The 23,596-nt window shown below is 39.7% G+C and overlaps 3 protein-coding genes across 4 annotated transcripts; 2 read left to right on the forward strand and 1 right to left on the reverse strand.

Annotated features, from left to right (window-relative positions):
- Positions 1-585: 585 nt before the first annotated feature.
- gja9a (gap junction protein alpha 9a) lies at positions 586-2,862 on the forward strand. Of its 2 annotated transcripts, none has more exons than XM_051405900.1 (2): positions 586-638; positions 1,079-2,862. In XM_051405900.1, the coding sequence occupies exons 1-2, from the start codon at positions 586-588 to the stop codon at positions 2,595-2,597; spliced, it is 1,572 nt and encodes a 523-aa protein (XP_051261860.1). In that variant the 3' UTR covers positions 2,598-2,862. The 2 variants fall into 2 exon arrangements, with proteins under 2 accessions (XP_051261860.1, XP_051261861.1); XM_051405901.1 differs by lacking the exon at positions 586-638 and adding an exon at positions 719-826.
- An 844-nt stretch (positions 2,863-3,706) lies between these two features.
- LOC127366707 (c-Myc-binding protein) lies at positions 3,707-6,207 on the reverse strand. The gene is made up of 5 exons (XM_051405904.1): positions 6,039-6,207; positions 5,483-5,555; positions 4,860-4,908; positions 4,582-4,711; positions 3,707-4,123 (listed from the first exon to the last, which is right to left on the reverse strand). The coding sequence occupies exons 1-5, from the start codon at positions 6,051-6,053 to the stop codon at positions 4,082-4,084; spliced, it is 309 nt and encodes a 102-aa protein (XP_051261864.1). The 5' UTR covers positions 6,054-6,207; the 3' UTR covers positions 3,707-4,081.
- A 741-nt stretch (positions 6,208-6,948) lies between these two features.
- rragca (Ras-related GTP binding Ca) lies at positions 6,949-20,456 on the forward strand. Its single transcript, XM_051405902.1, has 7 exons — positions 6,949-7,340; positions 10,142-10,345; positions 11,181-11,380; positions 14,856-14,970; positions 16,375-16,517; positions 16,894-17,042; positions 18,416-20,456. Exons 1-7 carry the CDS (start codon positions 7,158-7,160, stop codon positions 18,568-18,570), a joined length of 1,149 nt encoding a protein of 382 aa, XP_051261862.1. The 5' UTR covers positions 6,949-7,157; the 3' UTR covers positions 18,571-20,456.
- Positions 20,457-23,596: the final 3,140 nt, after the last annotated feature.

Consider the following 23,596-nt stretch of genomic DNA (forward strand, 5'->3'; position numbering starts at 1 on the left):
TCGATAATGTGGGGATTCCAACCACAGTGACTGTTTCCCTCACTGTACATATGGAGCAAATAGACTCCAACAATTGTGTGCTAACAAATACTAAGCTTGTAGTCTGGACTTGGCAAAGCCTATATTTGGAAACAGCTTGGCTATTTACACCCGCACCTAATGCACACACCCAAATGAATCATAAGGGAAAAAAAATAAAATAAACGTTCAGCGAGTTATCATCTCTGCTGTTGAATGCAAGCCGCATTTCCATTTTGGAAAGGTAAAAGCAGTCTGAAGGATCCTAAGAAAGTGAAAGATAAAAAAAGACCCGACCTGCAACCACTGAGGTCAATGTGTTGGAACTGGTTACAACCCCATCACTGTGAGGCCATGATCTAAATGCATCACTGAAGCTGTTGGTATTGACTTTGTGTGGTCAGAGTAGTGTTGGCAAACTTCCCGTTGCGGCTCAGTTGTTCCCTCTTTGTTTCTGGTAACACCGAAGCCGAGGCGGGTCACTGAAGTTTAGGGGGTTGTGCAGGGACCCATGTGGAGGGCACTAACGATTTTTAAAAACTTTTTTGGTGACTGTGTCAGGGCTGCATGACCCGAGGAGATTTAAGTCACCACCGGCAGTCTGTCCATGCTGCTGCAAGGTAAATGGAAATGGCAAATGCGCCGAGCTCTGACCTGGTTTATATAATGGCACTGCTGAGGGGAATGGTTTTATTAAGACAAAAACTGGATAGCTGAGCAGTCAAGCTAACATATCAGTGGATGAACAAGTCCTCTCCCTCTACTTCTACTTTTCTACTTGTTAATGTTTAATTTTTCCAACTGAGAGGTACTGTCATTTTTTGATACTTCTGTTGTTACTGGGAAATCTAAAGGAGGATTCTTTTTCACAATTTTTCTGCACTCTTTGGTTGTTTACTACAATTTTGTATATCGTGTTCATTTAATCTGATAAGCTGTTATTATTGTCAATATGCATTTACTGAATGTCTTGTTATTGCATGTTCATTGTACTATTATCTTTAAAGATACCAGTTTTAAGAGGTTTCAAATGGTTTCTTCCTTAATTATTTCCCTCCAGTCAAAATGGCAGAGTGAAGATGGGTGACTGGAACTTCCTTGGGGGGATTTTGGAGGAGGTGCATATCCATTCCACTATGGTAGGCAAGATCTGGCTCACCATCCTGTTCATCTTCCGTATGCTGGTCCTTGGGGTGGCGGCTGAAGATGTGTGGAATGACGAGCAGGTTGACTTCATATGCAACACTGAGCAGCCCGGGTGCAGAAACGTGTGCTACGACCTTGCTTTCCCCATCTCCCTCATTCGCTACTGGGTGCTGCAGGTTATTTTTGTGTCTTCTCCCTCGCTGGTTTACATGGGCCACGCTCTCTACAGGCTGCGGGCGCTGGAGAAGACACGGCAGAAGAAGAAGGCTCTGCTGCGGAAGGAACTGGAGTTGGTCGATGTGGAGTTGGCAGAAGCCAGAAAGAGGATTGAGCGTGAAATGAAGCAGCTTGATCAGGGGAAGCTTAACAAAGCTCCTCTGAGGGGCTCACTGCTGCGCACCTATGTGGCTCACATTTTCACTCGCTCTGTCGTTGAAGTGCTCTTCATGACAGGCCAGTACCTCCTTTACGGCTTCCACCTGTATCCGCTCTTCAAGTGTGAGCGGGATCCTTGTCCAAACGCAGTAGACTGTTATGTTTCCAGACCAACAGAGAAAAGTGTCTTTATGGTGTTCATGCAATGCATTGCTGCAATTTCCCTCTTCCTAAACATCCTGGAGATCATGCATCTGGGTTACAAGAAGATTAAAAAGGGCATCTTGGACTTCTACCCTCACTTGAGAGAAGAGAGAGACGAACTTGACGACTACTATGCCAACAAGTATAAGAAAGAATCTGTTGTACAAATGTGCGCCGGTGCAACCCGAAAGGCAACGATTGCCTCTGCACCCAGTGATTACAACCTCTTGATGGAGAGGGCGCAGGGCACAATTATGTACCCGAACCTTATCAAACCTTCAACCTTTCTACCTCTTCAGGGCGAACTGGCCACTCAGCAGGATCTGGATGATTCCAGATGTTCAGCTCAAAGCCCCCCGGACTGCAACTGCCCCGCGACTACCAACGAGCCCTGCTCTCCGTGCTGCAAGTCCCTGATTAATCCGAAGCAGGAGACTGAGGACTTTTTGCATCCTCCCACACACAGTAAGGAGGATGACAGCAGTGAAAGAGGGAGCCCAGACTCTCCAAAAGGCCCACAGAAGGCAGCTCACACTTCCTCCTACCCCACGCTGCCGGTTAGTGCGACGAGGAGGCTGTGGAGGGCTAACAGCTCTCTCAAATGCTCCACAGTGTTGGAGGGTAAAAGCTCTGACACAGACTCATACGGGGGCGCAAAAGGCAGCAGTGGACCTCCCGCCACTCGAACACAGACAAAATCAGATGGCAGACATCAAAGCCGGCCGTCCACCCCAGAGTCACTGGATGACTCCAGCTCAGGATCCAGACCCAACTCCAGACCACCTTCCTCCAACTGCAAAACATCAATGGCAAGCAATGCAAGCAGCAGACGAGCGCCAGACCTGCATGTCTAAACTTCAAACGTGTTTTAATTTGCATTATTGACACACAGCCATACATAGTTACAGGTTTCTACACTTAACTCATGGATTTAACTGCACTCTAAGCTGCTTTCAAACTGGTGAGACTTTGCTAATATTTCTGTTTGGTCTGTGTTTTTGTTCCATTTTAACACATTTATTAAGTAATGTGGCATGCTTTAGAAACTCACTGCAGTTCAACTAATTCAGTTTAAACGTTTTAAATTGCTTTTGGTGACATATTACAATAAAAAAACAACAGAGGACTTGAACTATATGTTTTTTATATTTTTTCCAATAAACATGAGATTTGTATTGTGACTAACTGCATGTATTGCTACCAAATAGCTTTAAAAAAAGTATTTAAGCATAGTTAATATTTGAGCTAACAGGTTGTAGGAAAAGTCCAATATAATTTCACTACAAAGAGAAGTGGCTGCTAAATTCAAGCTAATTTGCTCTATAAGGCTGTCTGTATCTTTACTTCTGGTAACTGTGACACTTATACCAGTCACATAATTGGTACTAGTTGTAGCATGGCACACATGTAGGCTTATGAAAAGCTTTTGCAATCTGTTCCATAGCAATGTGTACATTTGTACCAGATGCTAAACAAAAGAACATCCAGATATTTTGAAAGCAAAGATAATTTTGTCTGAGGTTTGCCCCTTCATTACGTTTTAGGGAATTAGCAGAAGGTCATCTCAGAAATGTTGAAGAGATATAAAATGTGGTAATATTAGTTCTGTTTTCATCCACAATGAGGAAAAAAGCGGTTCTGTCTCAGCATTGCCATTAAGTCCTGTGTATAAAACACTCCTGAGCATATCAACAAGCAGCTAACACAGCAAGACTCCTCACCAACAAGAATACTGTTTGATTACAATCTTGCTTGATAGTTTTGACTTTGTTTGTCCCTGATGATGTTTTCATTCGTCTCTGTATTACCTGGTTTGTTTCCTGGGGATGCACAGACAGTTATGCATTATTGACATACACAGCTGGAACTCACCACACTAACAAAATCCTCTGATATTCCAATGAAAGCCCTGATTGATAGATTGCCATTTAGAAATGAATACAATCGGTGATACAACAATAACTTAATTACAAGACTGTGCTTTATTTTACCGGCGACTTACATTGTTGAACTTTTTACAACCATTTTCTTACACCACACCTTTGGAAATAAAGGATAAGTGTGTGTTTCTGTATGTTTAGACATTGGTTATATTCTCACACAGAGCCCTCAAAAAAGGTCACATGTCTAAAGAACTTAAGGACACCTACTATTGTAAAGCTATACTTAAGACTGAATGACCAAGAAAGAAAACTTATATACATACATGTACAGAATAACTTAGATTCTAAGAAACTATAAACTATATGGGAACTAAGATTTATATTTCTTGTTGAATTCAAAGTGACAGCAATATAAACAAAAACATTTATTTATTAAACCAAAGCTCTGCTTAGGTCTAGTCAGCTGTGGCTCCATCTTCTGGTTCATAATGCTGCAGCTGGAGAGATAAAGGTACATATATCTTAGCTATCTTTTCAGAAATTCCCTTTGTGTCTATGGCAATTATCAGACCAAAACAACAACAACACCACAAGGCATTACAGTGAAAGACAAGACATTAAACAGCATATTCCTCCATAGTGTCAGACAACATCAACAGCAATCATTTAACGAGGATTTCTATAACAGAGCTATACTGGAGGGTATGAAGGCATGTAATTGTTGTTAACCCCTCCTGTGTTAAAGTCCCCTGAGACAGTTTTACATCGATTACTGTCCCTAGATATTTATTTAACCTCGATACAGTCACCACTGACAGCTACAGGGTGTTTTGGCGTCTTTCTGCTATTTCTTAAATCAAAAATAGTTTCCTAAGAAAAGCGGCCTGACACCAATCAACAAACATATCCTCGGGTCACATGCAACTTTAAAGATAAGAACCCGGGAAAAGCTTACCCTTGTTTTGAGGTCTTTGTTTTCCTCTGTCAGACGTGCACACCGCTGCCTCAGGTCGATCACCTCCTGCTGCAGAGCCTCAGTGTCGGCCGAAGTCACGCCTGCAGCACCGAGATGCTCCTTGACAAATCTGGAAGGAGCTGGCTAAAGAATCTAAAGCAAGCAGTGGCCTCTTTTATCAACTTAATTCTGGAAATTTCTCTTCATTATTATTATTATTTAGTGTCAACTCACTACCAACTAAACAGACAATTTCTCCAACCGGTATACAAGGATACTCCAGGGCATTGTTAGGCTTTTCTTGTTGTTCATACAAAGCCACTAGAACTGAAATCCAGGAGAGAAGAAAAAAAAAAAAAGTAAATGAAATTGCACAAGAGTGGAAACAAATATTGTATAAGTATCAAATACTTTTTTTAGATTGGTACAAACCAAATCTGATACAGAAACTGAGTGATGGCAGCAAATGTCTTTACTTTCTTGTTCTTCAACTAGATTTTTCCTGAGTTAAATAATAATTTTGATCATTTTAAACTGTATTTGTTTAGTCAAAGTTCTTGTACTGCTGCATTAAATTCAGACTCAATTAAAACGGATACATTTGAGAAGTTTGGCATCATTTGATATTTGTTTTGTAAGAAAAAGGGACTTCTGTAGAATAACATTTTTAGATTATGTCCGGCAAAATGTTTTGCTGTCAGTACTGAAAGTCCTAATTACTTCCTAATTAAAGACAGCTGATTTAGTGTCATCAGATAATAATTTGGTGCTGTTCACCACAGGGAATAAATCTCTTGCTATGCATTTGTATTTTCAGTTCAGTCATGTCTTTTAATAGTGTTTAGTAGTGTTAATAGTGGCAAAGCCCAGTGAGAAAACAGGGGTGGAGAAAGTACCATACCACTGGTGAGACTGTCTACAACCCCAGCTTTCTCCAAGTATCTCCGAAACTGTTCCCTTTTGGGGTCTGGACCCTGGAGGAGGAAAAGCACAGACATTTAATTACCAACTGATTACAGTCACCTGCCAGGTGTAGTTAACTCACACCCTATAGGAATTTAACAGCATGGTTAAACATGACTTTATATCTGAGTTCACATCGGTGGTTAATGTGCCTGAAGGTCCTGTTAAAAGTCACCTACACAGTCAGTTAGTGAGTTAGCTGTTCACGTTTGTTACCGGGCATAAAAATAGTCAAATTATGATCAAGAAGCAGTTTTTAGTTGGTTTGTTGACATTATCTTGTAGGTTCACTACTTTACTGAACCATAAAATATTTACAACCCCCTCAAAAAACCAAATGAGGAGCTGTCACAGGTGGTCAGTCTGCTCACTGATGAACACCTTGTAACCTCCCTGGTGGCTAATATTAGCTTAGCTTACAGTTACAAGACAAGAAACAGTTTCTACAGAGCATTAACAATAGTGAAGGCGACGAGACAGCAAAGCAAACTTACTCTATAATGTGCCATAACGATGGAGGCTATAAAGTTCACTTTCTTCTTATATATATACTATGTTTTGTGTCCCGCTTGATGTCGCGAAAACTATTTTGAAAAGCAGGTAAACTGCCGGAAAACTTCAGTTTCGTTTATCGGGTCCTTCCAGCAGCAAGGGATGCTGCCTTCAAGTGTTCCTCGTAAAAGTAAGAATATATGTGAACCAGAGGGAGATTGGTTTTATTTTGCTGAAAGCGCTGGACACCTTTTGTATTTTTTAGAAATCGTAAAGTTATCGATCCAACCTTAGATATAAAAAAAATATATATAAAACTCTAAGTCAAGTGTGTGTTTTTTGTTTTTTTTTAACAAATCACATTCTGTCGTCTTTTGTTTAAATTAATTTGGTTCAGACTTCAGTGGAAACGCTTACATATCCCTGCTTTAACTCGTTTCTATCTATATTCTCTCAACACACGCCGCGTAGTCGAGTGTATATCGTAGAAATTACAATTTTGCGTCTTTCTAGTGATATGCATTATTAATTCCGACACTTTATGAAGACACTGAACTTTACTGTTTATGGCTATCTGACGCCCTCTGCTGGTAATATCGCAGAACATACACAGCTGCCCACTTTTCTATTTGTTTTTAGTTTTTTTAAAAACTTGCCTCAAATTTTCACTTTATTACACCAAATAAAAATAATAACTATTGCTACAAACTCACACTGATTCAAACTGCTGTGACAACAGTGCGTATTCGCCTCTTATTCGGGTGATAGGTCACACAACAAGTCTGAGTACTAGTCAGGTGACAGCGACAAACCTCAGTAGAGTGACAGGCAGCTCGACCAATCATTTCTCGTGTTTTAATTCGGGCAGCCAATCGGAAACAAGGGGGCGGGACTAAGGGGGGGCGACTTTTTTTTTTTTTTTTTCAAGCGAGAGGAAATCCTAAGGAAATGTGTGGGATCACGCTCGGTGTTTCCAAGTAGCCAGGACATTACTGACTAACTATTTTCATTGTGTGACGTTACTCTGTGGTGCACACCGGTCGTCCGATACAAAACACGGGTGTGGTGGCCTAAAAGTAAAGAGGGGGGGGAAGCGGGGAAGCGACCGTCGTTAGGTCAAAATGTCGATTCAGTACGAGGTGGAACAGCTGGCTGACAGCTACGGGGTTGCAGACTCGTTCCCCAAAGATTTCGGTTATGGTGAAGAGGAGGCCGACATCGAGGACAGCCCGGCGCCGTCCGACAGCAAGCCGAGGATCCTGCTCATGGGCTTGAGGAGAAGTGGCAAATCATCCATACAGAAGGTAAAGGCAGAGAGCTAGTAGCCTTTTTTTTTTTTTTTTGAGGCGAGCGGCGCCTTCCTCCCCCCCCTTTTTTTTTTTTGCCCTCACGCAAGTAAATGGGATGTTAGCCAATATGGCTAGCAGAGGGTACATTAGCATGTCGCCAGTGATGATAGCTATCAACCAGCAAGAGTACACGTCCAGCTAACACAAGAGTGGAGTTAAAGAGCTCCCTCCGCAGCTAGTTGGCCCTTTCAGTGTGAGCTAACATTCAAAGTGTAGCTGTAAATTATTAACCAAGGTGTACAGAGACGCTGGGTGCATCTTTTTTTTTTTTTTTTTTGTTATTGACGTGTGGACACAAAAGCATGTGACTGTTTGGTTAACAACTCGTCCAACGTGCCTGATATGTCTGTAGTCGCACCCCAGTTGTAAAAGGCAGTAGGCTCTCACATGATAGCACACTGTGGGGTGGGGTGGGGGGGGAGGGCACACCTTCCTTTCTGCAAGTCATAACACTTTGTTTAAATAAATAAAAAAATAAAAAAATCAGTGCACCAGGCCACAGCACCTGCAGCTTGTGTTTTAGAATCAGGGCCGGAATAAGGAGTTTAAGGGGGCCTCCTAAGGGGAAGAAATGTGTTTGGGGGCCCCCTGCTGACCACCCCTTGTGTAATATATGTATGTGTCCAAGTTCCCAGTAAGTCCAGAGCAGCCTTTAGTGATGTTCCTTTAGCTCAAAGCACCCAGATCCTGACGCAGCTCCTCAATTTACATAGTAGATGAAGGCCTACATCGTAGTCATCCTCATTACACACGTAACGTTTTGCTGTGTGACTTAAGATAGTTCACCTGTGCTATAGCAAACCTGACTTATATATATTTAATTTGTGTTTGGTTGTGGGGACTTAATTAACTGAATTCATTCAGATTATGCCATTTGTGAGACACAATATAAAGTAAAAATTATAAAGCTCTTAAGATTTAATATGTCTCCTCCTACAAGACACAGACACAGCTTAGCTTTAGTTAAACCTGCAGTGTGGGACTTTTGTCTCAACCTTCTGGCAGTGAGAGTAATAACACAAAACACTGTCAGTGCGTGCTAATAATAAATGCCTACAGATGTAATTGTTTGACATTGTACGTCACTTTTCTGGGACGTTTCTTAGTTTTTTTCCCCCGCCGTACTCCTTCTTGTTGTCTACCCCGTCGCCACAGTCGCTCCCGCCCTTCAGCTCGGTCTAATCAATCATTGCTGGTTGACATTAAACTCATCGCCACCAGTGCGCCAGCAGGGGAGTGACGCCACAGACAGCAGATTTTAAAACTCTGCTATATTTGCGACAATACAGAGATATGTACCTGGCAGCGATCGGCACCGCTTGGCAAAGGCTCGACTGTAACAGATGTTTATTTATATGTCAAAGTCCCACACTGGTGTTGGTGTGGTGCGACGTCCTCTGCAATAATCAATTTTACCAAAACCAGCTGACATGCAGTGAACTTGGAGCATTTGGCCCCTTGAGTTGTTGCCCACTTTGCCCAGTTGGTAATCCCTCCTTGCCTTCTTTCTTTTGCGTGATCAAGCGTAAGTCCTACAAAAAAAGGTTAGCTGTCTCAATCATATTCTTCAAACCGCTTTCAGACTGGCACTGTGGTTGAATAATACATGAGATGAAGGTTTGGACTTCTATGATATTTTATTATTTATGTTAAAAATTCAAAGGGAAGTAGAATCAGGCTGGATATAGCGTGACTGGCCAGGAGTCCATCCTACAGACGCTGCCTGAAGTAGAGTAAAGAGTTGCAGTTTTCTGTACTGGACTGCACTCGTACTGTTTAGCTGTAATCCACACACCATCAAGTCTCAGATTAACGTTCTCCTGTAAGCCTCCAGTGTGGGCTGGAAAAACGTGATTTGGCTTTTTTGCTGGTTCACTGGCCTGTGACCTCAGTGGCTCACACACTGATTCAAGATGGCACTGGTGGAGAGATTACTCCCAGGTCCTCCACCATCACCGACTGCAACTCGTGTTCTACCTGTTACTGTATTCAGTAAAACCAAGACCACGATGAAAACGATTTTTAAAAAAAATGCTGAGTGTAGAGAGACGTGTGTTGCGTCAGATGAGTGAGTCTGCAATGTTTTGCCCTTTTCCCTCTTGCATGTGACATTCGAATGATGTGTTTGTGCTTAAATTACACCATAAGACAAAATACAGTACTGTCAGGATTATCTCTCCCATGAAAACAATATTCTAACACACATTTCTACCAGTGTAACCAGTGAAGAAAACCCGTAAGAACAATTAGTCCATATAGTTATATTCTTTATGCATTTGCTGTTAAATTCTTCATATTTGTCTTAATTTTATAGGCAAATGAGATTTAAAAAAAAAAGTCATTTAAAAGATATTAAAACAGAAGAGAGAGAGAGAGAAGAACAGACAAGTGCTGCACAGTATTGTTCAGTTCAGTCACTCGCTCAGACTTTAGGGGTTGTCTGTACCCTTGAGAATATTTTCAGGGAATTGAAACTCAAAATGTTCAATAAAATTAGTGTCTTGGATGAACAATCAATGCATTTTGTGTGTCAGATCACCAAAGAATGTATTGCATTAGACTGTAGACTAATATATATATATATATATATATATATATATATATATATATATATATATATATATATATATATATATATATATATATACCACTGTCTACCAGCGTTAAATTCCTTTTATCTTGTATTATTATTAGGACTCCAGATTACCCACACCAAGTCATTGTGCCAACATTAACATTAACAATTTGGATTTCAGGTGGTGTTCCACAAAATGTCTCCCAACGAGACCTTGTTCCTGGAGAGCACCAACAAGATCTACAAGGACGACATCTCCAGCAGCTCCTTTGTCAACTTCCAAATTTGGGACTTCCCTGGCCAGGTTGACTTCTTCGACCCCACATTCGACTACGAGATGATCTTCAGAGGAACCGGGGCTTTGATATTTGTCATCGATGCTCAGGTGAAGAACTGAAAAATTTGCGGTTAATTAACACGGTCATAAACACAGGAAGTGAATGTGTTGTTTCACAGACAAAGGTCATGCTTCACATAGGTTGACTTTAAAAATGTGGATTTTTGCTTTTCCTCTTCCCTTCCGGGTAATGACTGGACATTTTTATGTTAGTTGTTGTTGTAAGGTACAGTAGAAACCCTCGAGAACTGAGTCAGTAATGAACAGCCAGAGCGGCCGGGGTAAGAGACAATTACATGCCATGGCTTTTATGCCAGTGCTATCCACATGACCCCTAAGTGCTTTCAAGAAGTAATCTCAGCCTCAGCTGATCTGATTGCAGGATTTATTTGTACTCATGGAGGTGCATCAGATTCAATTTGTTTCAGCAGTTGGTCACACAGTGATGACGGAGGAGACTTGTTTTTGTCTTGCTGTTTCAGAAGACAATGCAGCAGTACGTTTCCTCATACCTGTTGGTCCTGTAACACGTTCCAGTGTCTTGTTTTTCCTGTTCATTTTAGCATTGTTCCTATAGTTGATCTTTCGTGTATAATTATTGGCTAATTAAAATATTTAAATTGGCCGTTTCCAAGGTTCATCCAAGCAGAAGATATTCACATGCAATTTTGAGGTATCTAAATGTTTAATGAAGCTTAATAGTTTTGTTCTCAATTATTTTAACTCTGCTGACAGTGTAGCAGAAATAAAGGTTATTAATTATATGTCGGCTGTGTCCATGAATGCAGTCATAAAGCATCGCTGGGATCTAAAATAAGGAAGTTTGCGTTTTGTAATGTATTTATGGTTTTATGTATTAATAGCTTACTTCCCTCTTCCTAAGGATGATTACGTGGAGGCCCTGGGAAGGCTTCACCTCACTGTGTCGCGGGCCTACCGAGTCAACCCAGAGATCAATTTTGAGGTGTTTATCCATAAAGTGGACGGCCTCTCAGACGATCACAAGATCGAGACGCAGAGAGACATCCATCAGAGAGCCAATGACGACCTGGCAGACGCTAGCTTAGAAAAGCTGCATCTCAGGTACACTATATTATTATTATTATTATTATTATTATTATTATTATTATTATTATTATATCTGTACAGGGTGGAAGAAGAAATAACTATTTCCCTGCTACCTCTGCAACCACAGAGGATGCTGATGGTCTTTTCACTTAATGGTGTCTCACACCTACTAATAGATACAGACACATTGTTTTCAAAGGAAGTTTGTTCACACTTGTTATATATGCATGTTCAGTCTTAGTTTTGCTGTCATTTCTCATTACTACATAACTATAAAAGTAATGCAAATAACAGGCCCCTCTCTCTTTCCCCAGTGACATCAGAGACCCTCAATATAAAAATCTTCCATCCATTAATTCATACTGGAAATACACCAAAGCGTATTGGCACATTTGACATCAGGGTGCCCTAGCTTCTTTTGTTGATATAATTTAATTTTCAGATTATTCTGTGGGTTTTAAATAATTTATTTATCCTTATCTCATGAAGAAACACTTAATCCTTCAGCTAGCTGAATATTTCAAAATCCCCAAAATTGGAGCCACATGGTTTAGTTTGGACAGCGACGACTAACAGTCACTGTCACAAAATCAAATCAACAACCTAACTCGACTGCCTACTGTTGTAATGCAGTAATATAACACATGAGGCACAAAGCTGCACAGCACACGTTGTATTAAATGCTTAGAGTAAGACTGTTGTTCTGCAGAGCAGATTAACCCAAATTTGATCAAAAACACATTCTGCTTAGAAATGAGCTCTAACACGTTGGTACAGCAACTAACCAGAAACGTCAAATCCCCTCGAAAATATTTCCAGACTACTTGAATTTTAGTGAACTCCAGCGTAACGCCCTCAGATGTAAAGACATTTCTTTCACTTCAGGGAGCTGATAACATCTTCAGTGGTAATGTACATTTATTTTAGGCGTGGTTTGATTTCCTTTAACATGTGAACAACACTTTGGCAGAAAGAAAACAACATGTACTTCACTCTAAGCAGCTATCTCTCTGTATCTCTTCGTCTCGCTGTAGTTTAAAAGTGGCAATGCCAAACATTGGAAGGCAGTGCAGACACATAACAATATGATGCTACTGAGTAATGATCCATAATAAACATGAGAATGAGGACTATTTAGTGACTTCAGCTTTAAAACTGTGCCACAAACCTCCTTAAAATGGAGACTTTATACAAGCCCCGCTGTGTTTATCCATAACTTAATAGTCGCACTAGCTTAATGTGAACACATCAGGAACAATATCTAATGCTAGTGTTCCCTTTTTTAATTTGCTTCCCACTGACTTTATCTAATTAAAGAATAAGTTGTCATACATACAGTGAAGTATTTGGGTAATTTGTAGTCGCTAAGTTAAACGCATTAATTCAGTATTTTTCTTAACAATTCTCTGTGTTAAAACAACTTTGTGCTACCACAACACATGTAGGTGTTATCATGTCAGCATAAAGTCCATCCAGCCGCACCTCCCACTGCACCAAACTTGTTAAGTTTGAGAGTGAAAATAAGGCTGCATTTGCAAACAGTTTTAAGGTGTCCTTTTTTTTCCCCACTCAAGTCTGAACATGTAATCACAACATCATCGTTATCTGAGTCTTATGACTTGTAATTTAATCCCAGAGAGGAAATTGTTTTCAAGATGATTCTAACTTTATGTGAAACTCCTGTGAGCAGCAGAGTTTATGGTAAAAGTGTGACAGCTTGTGTGCATCAGCAGTAACATGAGAGACAATATGATAACAGTGGAAATACAAATATGAATTGTTATTTGGTAGGTGCTTTTAATAAGGCCAAAACTCAAAGCACACACTGTTGCTGAAACATGTTTGAGGTTTGTGTGTGACTCAGTAATTCAAAGCAGAACTTGATTGCTTGGTTGGCTCTGTGATTTCAGTAGTGTTGATGTACTGTAGACTGTGTCCTGCATGCTCTTTAGTGTTACTGTGAGATTCCTCTTTGACCTCCTAATGAAGAAACAATGGCCCATGCTTCAGATACCGCAGTTGTTATGATTCAAGTTCCAAAGAACTGACATACTGAGGATGTAGAAAGAAAGCTGTGCACATGTATCTTGTTCTGTAGCTTTACAGTAGCCATTGCTGTTGTAGGAGATTGACTGATTGGTTTGTTTTCTTTGGAAAATATTGACAGGTTTACTCATGTAACCTGAGGAAACAGCCCATAAAAAGGCCTGAGTAGAGCTGAAATGGTTACTTGATTAATGGCTTAGTCAATAGACAGAAAGTTAATTCATGACAGTATTGTTAATTGAATAAATAAATTGTTCAAAGGTTCATTGTGTAACATTTAAGATGATATATTGGCAGAAATCATAGGTATGTTTTCATTAGTGTAAGAATTGTTTTGTTTTTGTTACCTTTTAGAACGAGCTGTTTTTATCTTCGAGTCCACCATGTTGATCTGCCGTGTTTCTACAGCCCAGTCAAACGCTGACTGTAGACACGGCCTCTCAAGTTTTTTTCGAGTTTTGTGACCACAGTAGTTTACACTTGGTTGAGTCCAGGTGTTTCAGTTGATTGCAGTCTGCAACTTCACCGCTAGATGCCACTAAATCCTCCACACTGGTCCTTTTTAAATCATTTGTCAAGTATGTGGTAACTGTTTGCTTGTTAAATGTGAAGATTTCTGTGCTTTTCACCATTTACATTACATACATTCTATCACATGACTGAACAAGTCATCAAGTCATACACGACTAATCGAAATAATACATTATTCAGTAATGAAAATATTGTACAGCCTCAATCAAAAAATAAAAATGATCAATAATAGCAGCCTTTGCCCTGACACACTGTGTAGAAACTCTAAATATGTTGCGTACAAGACTAAGCAGGCTGTTCTTGCTGATCCCGGTCAGCTCTGTAGCAGCTTTACTGTTGATGTTTGGGCTCCGTTGGCACGCCCTGCACTGTGTTTTATGTGGGGTGAGATTGTTGTTTATTCCGGTTAGACAGCCAGAGCGGTCCTGGATATATAGTGTCGCTGAGAAGGCTTCTTTTTATTTATTTATTATTTTTATTTATTTTTGCTCTGCCTTGTGGCTCTCTGGTGCTTTCTTACTGTAATGCATTGTAAAGTTGAGCTCCTGCCAAGCGTATGCAGACAGTTCCATTTGGCTCAAGCTACGGGCTTCCTCAGGGGCTGACCTTTTATTTATATATCACAGTAAAGTCCATAAGTCATGTGTGTCCAGTTTTGCCACAGCCATGTGCAGACCGGTTTTTGCTAACATTTTCTTTTTATTCCCGTGTTTTATTGTTGAATCAGGCTTAAATGCGTCGACTAACAGCTCTTTTCTGTCATTCAGTGTCTGTTTGTCATGTGATCTCGTGACTATCTGGTTTTTTACCTGCTTTCATGTGTGTTTTGAGGAAGTGAGAAGTGTTTGCTAGGAGTAACTGCTTATTCACTTCCTTTTTTTTAAATGTTTTTTTAATCTTTTATCTCATTCAGCTTTTACTTGACGAGTATTTACGACCACTCCATCTTCGAGGCCTTCAGCAAAGTGGTGCAGAAGCTCATTCCTCAGCTTCCCACTCTGGAGAACCTCCTAAACATCTTCATTTCTGTGAGTAAAGAACAGCCAACACTTTGAGTATGAACCTTTTTTGTAAGTTTGTCATTGACCAGCATGATTTACGTGTGACAGCCTGCACAATGTGAGTCACTGCCAGCTCCCATGCCGCTGTATGGTTAGCAGTTCCTCCAGAGCCCTTATAATCCTTGATTGTACTGCCGGTTTGTGGATGAGGATTTCTAACTCGCACACATTGGCAATGATCCAATTCGAATTATGTTGCTGTTGAGAACACCTGAAAGACCACAGGGAGAGATTTATCTCAGAGCACACGATATGAGGGTGAACTTTTTCTTCATTTCCCGGGTGCTGTGAAGTCTTCTTCATGAAGCCATTATATTTCATGATTAAATAATGAAAAACAGCATTTGATTTAACTGCTTGCCATTAGACCCCAGCTTAGGACCGACTTGCAAGATACAGCTAACATCCTGGTGTGACTCTGTATCTGTTTCCAAGTGTTTGATTTTTTTGACTTTGTGTATATCTCATCTGTCGACTGTATGATTAATGTTGCATTTAAACAAGTAAAACACTGTATTTTAAAGCTTTACAAAGTGAAATGAACCAGAGTGAAGCCTAGTACTTCTTTTTGCAACCTCTTTTTGTTTGTGGCTGTCTAACAGGTGTGTACATTTATTAATACATACGGTGAAATGTCCGAACATTAGTATGGAGCCCTATAATGATCATTGATAAGTTAAACCATCCGTTAACATTAGCACTGGCCTTCCATATGAATGCTCACACAACATTTGGACCATTTCAATATGTGGATTTATACGTTCTGGACAATCAATTGAAAAAAATTGTAAATGGATTAAATATGCAGAATGTTTTTGAGCAAGTTAAATATCTGACAAATCACAGTACAGAATTATATAAAAATCCAATATTTCCATAAAGCAGTCTTGCTCACTGATTTGTGACATGAGCTGACATTGGCTTAAATACTGTACACCAAGAGTTTATTAAATCAGCAACTATTTTTATAACTTGATTTATCATTTAAGTCTTTTTTTTTTTTTTTTTTTTTTAAAGCAGAAGTACATAAAATGAATCAGGTCCAAATTCTCAAATGTAAGTATTTGCTAGTCATCTTAGTCTTCTATGATTGGAAACTGACTGTCTTTGGGTTTTGGACTGCTGTCATTGTGTGAGGAAATTGTGATTTTACGGTTGTCTGACATTTTATAGACCAAATGAATCAGGAACAAATTACTATAATCTCACTGCATTTGCCTTCGTATCGCCCACCTTTTACTGTCTTAATATGAAATGTCCAATGTATCTCATCAGGTAGTAGTACCATGTTTCTTTATCATATTATCTCCTAACATTGCCTTCTTTTCTTTATCTCTTCCTCTCTGTCATCCTACTATTTTTCACTGACAGAATTCAGGGATAGAGAAAGCCTTTCTGTTTGATGTGGTCAGTAAGATCTACATTGCCACAGACAGCTCTCCTGTTGACATGCAGTCCTATGAACTGTGCTGTGACATGATCGATGTGGTCATTGATGTCTCCTGCATCTATGGGTGAGTGTGTGTTTTATTAGTACATTAGTAAGTAAGAGTTCAGAGTTGGGTTATTGCCAGCTCTGGCATGCATTTGTTGGCTAAAAACTTTATGGAAACTTGGAAGTTTATCTATAGAGTAGATTTTGAATTGCTTTTCTGTATAAATTTACATATTAAATACAGCAAAAAACATATTCACTTCATATCTTAAAACATTAAGAAATTACAGAAGATTAGAGTTCACCCATGAGTTGTCTGAGGATGCTTTCATTGAAGCATAACTTAATTATGCATTTATTTGCTTAATTAATCCACATCCTCATGCTACAATTTTCTTTCTTTTTTTTTCACATTTTCCCCCCGAACATTATGGTGTTTTGTTGTGCCTCAACAGTCTGAGGGAGGACGGCAGCGGCAGTGCCTACGACAAGGAGTCCATGGCCATCATCAAGCTCAACAACACCACTGTGCTGTACCTGAAAGAGGTCACCAAGTTCCTGGCCCTTGTCTGCATCCTGCGAGAAGAAAGCTTCGAGCGCAAAGGTAAACTGTCAGGGAAATCTGTGATCCTCTGGAGCTCATTTGGCTTAATTTGGCTAATGGTGATGTGGCCTTGAGTCAAATGTTTTCGTATTTTCTTTCACAAGTGTATGAAGTCAGAACAAGGGCACCTATACATGTAATGTTTTGCAATTAAGTAACATTTAAGGCACAGATCTGCAATTTAACAGAACTTTTCGTGACATTTCAAGAAGAGACCTTTTTTGAATGTAGGATATCTCCGTCCCCATCTCAGACTTTTGTAATGCAACTATATAGCATATTTTGTTAGACCCTCCTTGTCTGGTAAAGTCTTTCAGACTCCATGCGCCCGCGTTAGTTACACATGCTTTCTTTTAAAAGTCTTCAGCCCAAACCAAGATAACCCTGATGACGTTGTCAGGGATATTTTTTAAGACTTTACAAAGCTCCCTCAAAAGCCAGAGGAAATGAGACAACAGTTTTCACAACCTCAGTAGTATCCCTGGTGATGTGTAAACTGATCTCGTTAGGTCCAGTGTGTAACATTTAGGAGGATCTATTGGCAGAAATGGAATACAATTCATAGATATGTTTTCATTAGTGTGTAATCACCTGAAAATGATCGTTGAATGAGCCTTTTATATCTACAGCTATCGTGTTAAACGGCCATGTTTGTACAGTAGCCAACAATTGACAAAACAATGACTGGCTCTATATAGGGCTGTTGGCCTTTATCTCGCATTTTGCAGCCACTGTAGTTTCTCCTCCTTGCAATCTACAACTACACCACTAGATGCCACTGGTGTTTTAAATAGGTGGAGTGCGTCTTTAACCTTGCAGTAATTGCTGCATTTTGAAGTTTGAGTTTTTGTTTGACACTGTTTCTTGAAAATGCTTTTAATTTTGTAATTTTCTGTGGTTTTCTTCTAATTACATTATTACACATCTGCAAATTGTTTTTATTAAGTCTTCCTGTTACAATGCAATACAATACAAGATGACAAACTGCATTCATCTACAATTCAAGTTAAATGCACTCAGTCTCCACAGGGAGTAAACATCATAACCTTTACAAATGTTGTGTGTTGTTGGGTGTTGCGTAGATTATGTTATTCTGTGATATAGAAGTTGCTTTTTTTGGTATCATATATTTGGATGTAACATAATACCTTGCTTAGGGGGACAAAAAAGCACAGACCCTGAATCTGTGAATGTTGGCTGCATGAAAATGAATACACAGCTTAGTTCTTGAGATTCTTTTATCACTACCCTTTGCTCAGACTTTTCTTTTTCAGATTGCAAATAACTATGAATACAGCAAATAAATCGACTGTGCATTTTTCCAAATAACATAACAAATCTAATCTTTTGTTGTACCTTTCTTGCCTCCTTAGGATTAATAGACTACAACTTCCACTGTTTCCGGAAGGCCATCCATGAAGTATTTGAGGTGGGTGTTTCCACCCAGCGTCCAGCGGGTTCCCAGGCAGTGGGCTCGCCCTGCACCAAGGTTGTTGCACTGAACGGCACGCCGCGCAGCACTGTCTAGACACTGATGCAAAATAAAAAAATAAAAAGAAGCATAAGAGGGTAGAGGAAAGGAAAGATGGAGAAGGGCCAGGGAGCCGGCAGAGGAGAGACTACTAAACTGGGGCTCACCGGCGCGCAAATCACAATCCCTTGCTCCCAGCACCTAAAGTAAAGAGAGACGGCTTGAGCCAAAAGCGTGTGAGACAGTGAACACTGGAGCACAGCGGGGTCTGGCTTCTCAAGCTATAATAGAAGGGAAATTCAAGCATTTGTTTCAGTCGATGCAAGGCACCGTGTTGACTGTGAGGAAGTCAAGAGAGTAAAACTGCACCTGGACAGGAAAAGGTTCAGGATCTTTCTTTGGATTTCCTAAAGCGGTCACAGGCTGTGATAATTAGCTGCTGATCACTCTAAATGAACAATGTGTGGAGGAAAAACAAACCATTGTTGTAACCTCTTGCGATGGACAAACTGTGATGTCAGTTTTCAGGAATCTGTCTAGTGAAGAACCCACCCCGACCACTTCTGTGCTGATTTAAAAAAAATAAATAAAAAATAAATAAAAAGATGGTGGATGTGAACTGCTAGTCCTAACCCACACACGTTCAGAGATGGCCTTATGTAGATAAAGCTTGACTGCAGTGCAAGCTTTCTCTCACCACCACTCACCTCACCCTACCTGAATGCTGCTCAAAACTCGCTTTTTGGTTTCACTTGTGAAGGGAAACAAGGTTTTGTTAGCAGACTGAAAAGGGATTGTGCTGTCCATCTAACTTGGTCTTCTGTGTGTGTATGTGTGTATGAAGGTAGATTTGTATGTATGTATGTATGTATGTTTGAGTGAGTAAGTGAATGAGTGTTTGTGTGTGTCAATGAAAGGTTTTGATTAGGTCCCAGACTGGGCTGTTTGTCTGTACTGGTGAAGGATCTTTACAGAAAGAGTATATGTCCTTCTCAATAACAGCAGCTTAGCAGAATTAAACTCTTTTCAATCAGAAATTAACTTTTCTGTGTGTGCTCCACTGGAAATCAAACTTTTTGATTGACTTCATGATGGGTTGTAAAAATTAAGTTTGGCTGGAAATTTAGAAATGGTCTTTGCAAAAGCACTGCCAGAAATAATTAAGTGATTCAGAAAAATTATGAAAATATGTCATGATTAAAACCTTATTTATTACCATCTAAGAAAGAACTGTATTAAGTCTGGTTGAGGTGCAGGACTGATGGAGGGCTTCACACTCCAGATTGTCTCTCTAAGACATTTTGGGATGATGATATGAACTGTTTGAAACTTGCATGTTTTTCCACCTACAGTTTCAGTCCTGCCCAAAATGATTAACCCATGTTGTGTATTTAGTTTGGCTCTTTTCAGCAGGATTCACAAAAAACAAAAAAATGGACTCATTCCAAGCATGCATACATCAGTGTGTTGTCAACTTGTATCGTTCTCGACCATAACACTGCTCATTGTATTTAAAGGCGAGAAGGTCAACATGAAACTAACCAAGATAATTAAACAGATAATGGAGGAGAAAAAGACCAAATTTAATTACTTATGCCATTACATGACACATATGATGATCATGCCTGCATTTTCTGTTCGTTTATATCAGGGGTGAGATGTGGGAGCTAAAGACCAGGAACCTGACTCAAGAAGCAGGATTAACACATTACCTTGATAACTTTGCTGAGTGAAACGTCAGCGTTCCAGGTTTGAAGGTGTTTTGCGTCTTACTTGAAGTTATTCAGGTAGTTCAATGAAATCGCTTCTTGAAACAGGCCCAAGATCTTGACTGAGTCATTATCACCGGAAAACAAACACTTGCACATCAGAACTGTGATGGATGATTGATTTGGTGTATTGTGATGCTATACTATGTGAAATAAATAAAAATTTACATTTTGTTTTTGTCAATATAATAATTGTCCCAGCAGCGTATTAAAGCAACAACTAATTTCTTAACACTGGATATATTTTTACAGTTATAACAACTAGAGAGGTTTTTAATTTGAAAACCTCTCTAGTTGTAAGTTAAGAGGCAAACATAATTGGTGCTCTTCAACAGGCTGTCTAATCTAATGCAAGCCTAAAAGGAAACACAAGATGGTGCTGTAGGACAGTGTTTTCTCCTGCAGTGTATTGTTACTCATTTTTTCTCATTCTGCAAGCCCAGTAAATAATTGTTACATTTACAGTAAGCATGCATCATTTGCTTTACCTGTACAGTGAGTTATACAGCCTGTTAAAATACGACTAAGTTTCAGCAGCTTCTATAACCACAGTGAACAGCAGTGAGGACCTGTTTTATTTACTGGGCCTGCAGTATGAGCACAACAGTAGAGTCAATTGGATTAATCAGTACTGATGTAACATTGGTTGTCAAGTTCATGTTTCCTGGATATTTTCTATGTGTTAACAAACTAAATGACCTTTTTAACCTTTGTTAAAATGCTCAAAATACTACTTTAAGGGATTCTCTAATATGAAACTAGATACATTGTTAATTGTCAGTTTTCTTGAGTTGGCTGTTGTTCATATGGCATTATAATGAGAGAGAGAGAGAAGGGGGAGGATAAAAATCCCCTCACTGGTTTAGTGCATATAAAAACAACTCACTGAATAGCTTCGCCATGCAAGTTATTCACCAGTTAAGTTAAATAAGCCTCACAGCTACTGTCACGACCCATTATGTGGGGAGTAGGCGAGACAGCTAAACACCACTTCCACACAATTTAGATGCAATAAAACACTGACAGCTTTTTTATCCACTTCATTAAGCCAGTAATTTCTTATAAAAATCTCCCGCATTAATCCTGGCCATGGTTTCCCTGCGGTTCCTTAAGCTCTCCTCCAACCTTAGCCGCCTTGCTTTGATGCTTACTCAAATAGGCGCTAATTTGAGATAAATTATGCATCCGCATGTAGCCTACCCATGCCAAGGAATATAAAGTGTGACACTCTGAAAGATGGTGAATTAAAGCAAAGTGTGATATCTCGACGGCCTAATGGCAGATAGGTTAGGCCTGTCAGCCTGATGGTTTGTTGATCTGCAAGTCACTTCGTATTCAGAGAAGGCGAGAGGTCATGTTTATGATGTTTTGAAGGTCATTTGGAGTTTTTGTCAGACCTCAGGGTGGACATAGAGCCCATAATGCACTGGACCTTTAATGAGGTTAGTCACAACTATTCTGCTGTAATGTTTATTGTCCTTTTAATGTCGATAGAGTGAGATAAACAAGACAATTTTTTCTTTTGATCCCACACAGGGAAATTCAAGTGTCACAGCAGCAGTACAGCAAGTACAAGAACAGATGCACAAATAATTATGTTTAAAAAGCCAAAAATAGAATATTATGTTATGAAAATCCACTATAAAAGTGAAACATTAAAAACTAAAATAAAAGGTACCAAATATATACACCATTAATTGTAACTATTAGGTGTATGGAGACAAAGAAGTTGCAGATGAAGTGAGGAGCCAATGAAGTTGCAATAAAAAGTTAGACATAAATAATCATGAATAGGAAATAACACTTAAGGGAATAAAACTGGGTGATGGTTAAATTTCTCATGTCAGCAGATATCAGTGTTACCAGTTTAAAAACTGCATGCACTTGTAGCAGCAAAAAATGTTAAGTGTGTCTTATAATGCAAATGATTACAGCGGTGTCTATATAATCTACATTAACTAATAATAGATAAGTCTGTGCTGAGCATCTTTTAAGCTTTTATTGCCTTTAATCAATACGGCTAGCTGAAGAGGGGCGAGGGGGGCGAGGGGGGGGAAGACACGCAGCAAAGGGGCACAGGTCAGAGTCAAACCCACGGTCGCTGCAACAAGACTTAGCCTTGGTACATGGGGGACCAGCTCTACCAGGTGAGCTATCCAGGTGCCCCTATGCTGAGCATCTTTTACCATTGTCCCGTAAGTGTGTTGAGCATTTACTTAATGGCATGTGCCATCCTTTGGAGAGTAAGTTCAGCTACAATAAAATCACATCAGCAACCTTTTTTGAATTTAAAGTGATTTAAAAAACAAACTTGTGAGACAAGTCAAAATTTTAAGTGAAAATTTTAGTCAAGAAATTGGTAAAATCACAACTCAATATGAACTATATCGAGTTTTAGTGCACCTGGATCGTCTAATATCCACTCAGTCATACAGTGACTTAAAACAATCTCTAGATGGGGCTGTTGTCTGCTGTTTCAGCTGTTGCCCCTCTCTTTTCTCTTAGTCTTTCTGCTTCACAGTGCAGGCAACATGGAGATCAACATCACATACAGAGTCCTCCCAGATAGAGAGAGCTTGAGAAAAGGGAGGCCGAAGAGAAGTTGAAGAAGCAGCAGAGAGAGAGCTGCGTGATGTACAACTGTAATTTGGCACCGTAGCAGCTGCTGAAATTGCCTTGCTTTATCAAAGGCAATGCTGCTTCGCCCCCTGTCCCTAATAAGGAAGCTTAACCAATAATGAAATAAAGCGAGCAGAACATACTTTTGCCTGTGATGTCACGCTCACTTCCGTACGCCGGTCCGCCCTTCATCTTAGATGTCTTAGTATCATTACAACAATGATATTGCCATTGCTTTCTTAATAAAACTCAGTCAGCGGCGTTATTATCTCCCATCTTTACATTTTATTAGCCATGCTTATGAGGGACGAGGGAAAAATGATGTGACTAAGTGAGACGTCTCAGATAGGTGACAGATGTAATACCGACTTAATTTGTTAAATTGTAAGGTAATGCAGCTCCAGTGAGTGTAATTATGCAACACGGACAGGGGAAGTTGGTGCTGAGATGGACAGTTTAGAGATTGTCTGATGATGAAATTTACAGTTGTTCATGAAAGGGACATAATGCAATGAAAACATACATTATAAGCCTGTTGCCAGAATACCCGGTAATATGCCTAAGAGTAAAGATGTAGGTTGTAAACTTACATAATGGCAGATCTTACAGAATCAATCCAGAGATTCAAATGTAGCTGCTGGATTTGTAGGCACTTGGACAGTCTTCAAAGTCGAAACTTAGATAATGAGGTGTTT

This window comes from Dicentrarchus labrax, unplaced genomic scaffold, assembly GCF_905237075.1.
Source record: "Dicentrarchus labrax unplaced genomic scaffold, dlabrax2021, whole genome shotgun sequence".
Lineage (NCBI taxonomy): Eukaryota > Metazoa > Chordata > Actinopteri > Moronidae > Dicentrarchus > Dicentrarchus labrax.